This window comes from Sinocyclocheilus rhinocerous, unplaced genomic scaffold (genome assembly GCF_001515625.1).
Source record: "Sinocyclocheilus rhinocerous isolate Xijiao unplaced genomic scaffold, SAMN03320098_v1.1 scaffold1268, whole genome shotgun sequence".
In the NCBI taxonomy this organism is placed as follows: Eukaryota; Metazoa; Chordata; class Actinopteri; order Cypriniformes; family Cyprinidae; genus Sinocyclocheilus; species Sinocyclocheilus rhinocerous.
The window spans coordinates 1,073,154-1,079,153 of NW_015664016.1; the positions used below are offsets into that span (position 1 = coordinate 1,073,154).

At 35.1% G+C, this 6,000-nt stretch overlaps 1 protein-coding gene across 1 annotated transcript in view; it reads right to left on the bottom strand.

Moving 5' to 3' along the window:
* mipol1 (mirror-image polydactyly 1) overlaps positions 1 to 6,000 on the bottom strand; it is a 70,573-nt gene that overhangs the window by 59,775 nt on the left and 4,798 nt on the right. The window contains exon 2 of the mRNA XM_016539660.1: positions 5,017 to 5,096. Within this exon, the coding sequence (XP_016395146.1) occupies positions 5,017 to 5,062 (46 nt within the window). The 5' untranslated portion in view covers positions 5,063 to 5,096. The remainder of the gene's footprint in view (positions 1 to 5,016; positions 5,097 to 6,000) is intronic.

Sequence of the window (6,000 nt, forward strand, 5' to 3'; positions counted from 1 at the left end):
ACCGTTTAAATTGCTCCCTGTTCAAACAGTTCCCAAGCATCTGTGGTTCACAGCAAAGTAAGCCTTGTTTGTTTTCCTCTCTGTTTCATGGGCCATCACTAGGTCGTCTGGAATCCTGCTCGCAACTGGGTGGTAGGAGTGTTAGCATCATATGAGTGTCAGTCCGAAACAGTACAGCTCTTAAGAATTCATGTATCAGAGCTCCTGTTAGGCCGTTTTGAAACGAATTTGCTTATTTCATAATACAAAAAAAAAAATCAAGGGAATTACAAGGCTTAGAGTTAGGGGCCACTTTACTTATTGGGTTGCAAACAGTATATCATTTAAAATAAGCCTGACAATCTTCATATCTGGATTCTTAGCTAGCAAAACACAAAAGTAAAACACAAAACTAAACTGTTAAACTATTTTTTATAATGATTTCAATAGTTTCTATAAGAGTTGAAACTGTTTTGACTTATGCAAGAGAGATACAATCTTCAAGAGACTGTATAAAATCACAAAAAACAAATACACACAAATTGATGAATCTCACAAAATGTTAAGTGTAAAGACCATGAAACCTGTTTTATGACCATTATTAATATTATTTTATTTATCTATTTATTTTTGCATTGTGACATTTTCATTACTCTCATTATGGTCATGCAAAATAAAAATGATATATATTTAAATTGTCAAGCATTTGTTATTGTAAGCATTTGTTTGTTATAAAACATTATATTTACTTAAATCAGCATAAATTAGAATATTATAAAAATTATATTATAATAAATGTTCTAATATAAATTATATTATATAATAATAATAATATAAAAAATGCTGATTTAAATAAAAGCAGTCCTTTCAAAGCATAATTTCCTGCCATAATAAATGAGCATGTAAAGAGAAACATCGAGAATAATGTGAATGACCAACAATAAATAAATAAATAAAACAATGAAACATCCACGTTACATACATTAGAGAGAATCTGGGAATGTCATAATGCAAGAAAATTCACCTTCATGCAAAATATAATATCTTATTTTATCTTTTGAAGAAAAATATGACCTGAAAATGTTTTCATAAGGTTGACCCAAACATCCTCAAAAAAAAAAAATCTTCATATTGAGATCCTTTCAAGAGATGCCAATCTCTCGTTGGGTTTTATAGCTCGAGTCTTTGTATGTTTGTGAGTGCGCTGGCCTTTCTGCTAGGTTTGTTTGGTTTCAGATCACAGTAACCAGGCTTCCACAGTTAAGCAGTGCCCATCCTAGGTCTATTCCTTAAACCAACACAGAGACACAAAAGAGGAGGACAGAGCCCTGAGGAATCCCTCTGTCACTGGCGGACCACCCACTTAGGGAGCAGACAAGCCTGTTAGGCCACACGGCACTCCATTCTAGGGATTTTGAACTTCAATGGGACCCACAAGGAAGCCGAAGGGGTCGCCAACGCACCTCCTGCTCTCCGTGAAGCCAAGCACAGTGGAGAGTGAGTGAGACGTGATATCAGGGTGGGTGGCTGATGGAAAAGCCGAGCAGGACCACACCGTATTGCCGTAAGAGGAGCTGAGCTGATGGGACCAAACAGTTCGTTTACGTTTCCTGACCGGACGCCCCACACAGGGGGGAGGGGGGCATGACAGGTTATGTCAAAGGTCGATCCACCTGCTAAGAACAAAGCTTGTTGAGACTGTAGCCCTATTTCTGCTCTTCTCAGGAAGGCCAATTCAGCTCCATAGGAAACTTAGCGTGTTTGTTATGATGAACTTGGTGTGTGTGCTTTGAATTTGGACTGCAAAAGGCCAGTTTACCCATGCAAGAAAACAATCCACCGTCTCAGTTGTAATAACACGACCCAGCCTACAGCAGTCCGCTTATCCCAAACCACGTCAGACAAATAAAATCAGCAGGGAAACAGACGCAAGAGAAACGCAGTCTCACAGGCGTGAAATTCGATTTGGGCTCAAAGATGTGCAGTCACCCTTATTTGGCTGTTCTGTGCCACTTTGAAAAACAATTGGAAAGTGTAGTAACTACCAATATGGGATATTCAATGGACGATATTGACATTTAAAGAGAACAGTGGTTGATGACTCATAAAATGTTGCTATATAGCTGTATTTTACACTATAATCATGGCAAATAGGCTAAAATACATACAATTGCTGAAATGCAATGAAATGCTTATTTTGCACATTATATAGTCAAAACTCACACAAAAAAATATCAATTAAATCCAATAATCCAATGCTGTTGGTAGATTTTTTTTTTGTTAATTGTCCACTTGTTTTGCACACTATATACTCAAAATTCACAATAAATAAACAAACAAACAAACAAACCAAAGCTGTTGTGGATTTGACAAAGCAGCACCAAAGTTTTTTTTAATTGTCCAGGCTGGCATAGAATCTAGAAATGTCTAATGCTAAATAAATATAGGCTAAAAAAAAATGTCTAATGCCAGATATATATAAGCTAACTCTTACTATAATCATCTCACATATCCAATTAATGTACAAAGTGGAAAAAAAATTGAGCCAGTTTAAAACATTTTAAACTATGATAAAGAAAAATACAATTAACAAAAAGCATGTGAAGACTGCTACAAAACAGCTCATTTAATGAAATTATATAAATTATAACTTATCAAAGAAATGTTATGATATACTTCCACAAATGAATAATAATTATTTTTGATTGCACTGCATATTCAAAAGTTTAATAACTGAATCTGATAGTCCTTCTAGAGAAGCATCGGTTTTACAAACCAATGTCCTATTTAATGACAATTATAAAAACAATTCTGGTTCACTAATTTGATTGACACGTATTTATTCAAACAGTATTGAATTTACTTTCCTGTTTGTATTAATCCAATTGTCTGTGTTCACTGAATGCAATTAAAGTTCTATGATTTACAACATACTTTCATTGGCAGAGCAAAAATAAACAAACAAAACAAAAAAAAAACTTACTGCACTGTGTCCCGATATTAATTTTTTGTTTACAGAACTGCTCTCTTATAGCAATACAACACTCACAAATGTGCTGTAACAGTGCTGATATTGCTAATCAATCCTTATATACATGTTCAAAACACCTTACTCTCAGAATTGAATCAGCAATGTGCTTGTCGTTTTAGAGGAACATGCACATTGTTATGTTGATGTCGGCTAACTGCCACTTCCTGATAGCTGCACACTCTTAATCTGTGGTAAAGGATAATAGCCTTAAACTGAACAAACATTCAAGCTGATTAAAGAGAGAATTGGGTGGGATCAATGCTTCATGCTTATCTGCCACCGAAAAGGAAGGAGATGGCTTTAATACAGGTGACTGCAATGCAAAACTTCACACAAAAAAAACCCTACAGATAATATGAATGATTGTAAAACGTAAGTTGTACGCGTGAGTGGCAGACACAATGTCTGTGCACCAAAAACACACAAACCCATAAAAATCAGGCATGCAGCCATATACCCAGAGGCGCACATACACACGCTTGGCGTCTAAGATATCAGGATACATGCTAAGTAGATCCTGTTCCAGGTCTTGGCCTCCACCCATCACTAGGATGTAACGCTTTGGGTTGGGCTCTTCTACTGCAGGATGTGTCAGCACATCAGAGAAACAGCTAACCTGGCATTAACTCCGAAAAAAACAAACACACGCAACGCAGAGGTCATGCTATGAAGGATCGAACCTCATCGGTGGCCTTTACAATGCACGTTGCTGTTTGACAGCGAGTGACTGAAGCTCATATGAGGATCGGTGAAGCTCTCCAACTTATATACATAGATTAGATCATACAGATGGAGACTAGACAGTGCCAATGCAAAGCATAAAGAGGCAGCAATGACACTTCACAACAAATGCACCACTGTTACAATTATTATATACGGAAAAAGTATAAAATGTCCTTCTATATATACAGTAAATACACACACACTATTGTTCAAACGTTTGGGGTCAGTAAGATTTTTTAATGTTTTTGACGTATCTTTATATTCACCAAGGATGCATTTATTTGATCAAAAATACAGTAACCACAGTAACACTACAAAATATTATTACAACTTAAAATAACTTTTCTGTTGTAATATATTTTAAAGAGTAATTTATTCCTGTGATGCAAAGCTGAATTTTCAGCATCATTACTCCAGTCTTCAGTGTCGCATGATCTTTCAGAAATCATTCTAATATTACACAGTTCCTATTATTATTATTATTATCAACGTTTTGCTGATTATTTTTGCAACATTATTTTTTCCCCAGTATTCTTTGATAAACAGAAAGATGTAAAGAACAGCATTATTTAAAACATAAATCTTTTTAAACATTATAAATGCATTTCCTGTTACTTTTGATCAATTTCATGCATATATGCCAAAAAAAGAGTATTACTTAATAAAAAATTATCTTACTAAAACTTCCCAAAAATTTTGAACAATAATGTATAGTATATAGAACATTGTACAAAGTTATGTGGATATTCATATAGATGCTAAAGAAATATAGTTTAAGACCAACAGGACTCAACAACAAAAAAACAAAAGGTTCTTCAGACAGGGTACTATATGCTAATACCATATTCCACTTTGCAAATACCATGGTACATGAATATTTAGTGTCATGTTTTTCACATCTTATACCACAGGACTTTTAGTAAGAGTATTGCCTGTAATATGCAGGCTTTAATAAACCTTTATAGGTTTCCAAATACATGTCATTCTTAGAACCCTCTGATATTTGACTGTTTTCAAAAGCCAATAAATACTAATTACAGTCTTTAAGGTTAAAACAATGAAGTAATGTCACAGAACTAAACGCTGAAGACACTGTTCCTGAATATAAGACAGGATAAGGATGCCCTCTAGTGCCAATACTAAAGAATGCACTTTTCTCCAAAAGTGTGAATACTGTATATTACCAAAAACAAAACGTTACCTTATCAATAACAAATAAAGCAAAAAACAAAAACAATAACCCCTCTGTCAAATACAAAGGACAGCATTCTCTTCATACTCACCTTTGTACATATCAACCAGTGAATCCTTCAGTTCCTGTTTGTGCATCCATGCATCCTCTTCACTCTCTGAGAAGCTTTCCCTTAAAATCAACAGAGGATACGTATCAGTAACTTATTGCTGTTATTCTTCAATGCTAGTGTTTGAGCTCAGCGTGTTGAGTGGGTGCTCTCAGTGTGATTTAGACTAATGTCTTCTGCAATGTCCTCATGAGCTCAGGGCTCACATATCAAAAGCTGAGTATGTGTATGGCCAGCCCTACGATTACTTTCCTTTCTGCAAAAATATCAAAGTAGCTGCTACATACATAATGAATGGGTTCCTATGACTGGGATATTCCATATTACTCCAAAGCACAAGGGTGTGATATAGTAACCATACAATGGTATGGGTTTGAATTTTTCTTAGCATGCAATTATTCATGCAGATGAGCTGGAAATCGGTAAAAAATACCTGGCAGACCCTGTCAACCAGGCCTGTGATGAAAACAGCCCTATGTGCAACCAAAACTCACGCAATGACAAATAAAATAAGCCTAATATAAAACCTACAATTTCCTTTAATTTATATGTCTTGTTAATGCAAGTGAGGAGTATTTAAATGCATTTACAGTGCCTTGCGAAAGTATTCATAATTAATTTTTTTCACATTTTGTTATGTTGCGGACTTATGATGAACTTCTTTAAATTATTATTTTTTCTACATCATTCTACACTCCATACACCATACTGACAAAGCAAAAACAGAATTGTCACAACTTTGTAAATTTATTAAAAATAAAAAACTGAAATAAGTACATTGCATAAGTATTCTAACTAAATATTTAGCTAGCTCACCTTTACAGTCTCAAGTCTTTTTTGTTTGATGTGACAAGCTTTGCTCATCAGCATTTGGCAATTATCTGCCATCCTTCTCCTCACCTCTTCACCTCTCAAGCTCTGTCAGGTTGGATGGGGGCAGACGCACATTTTCAGGTTTCTCCAGAA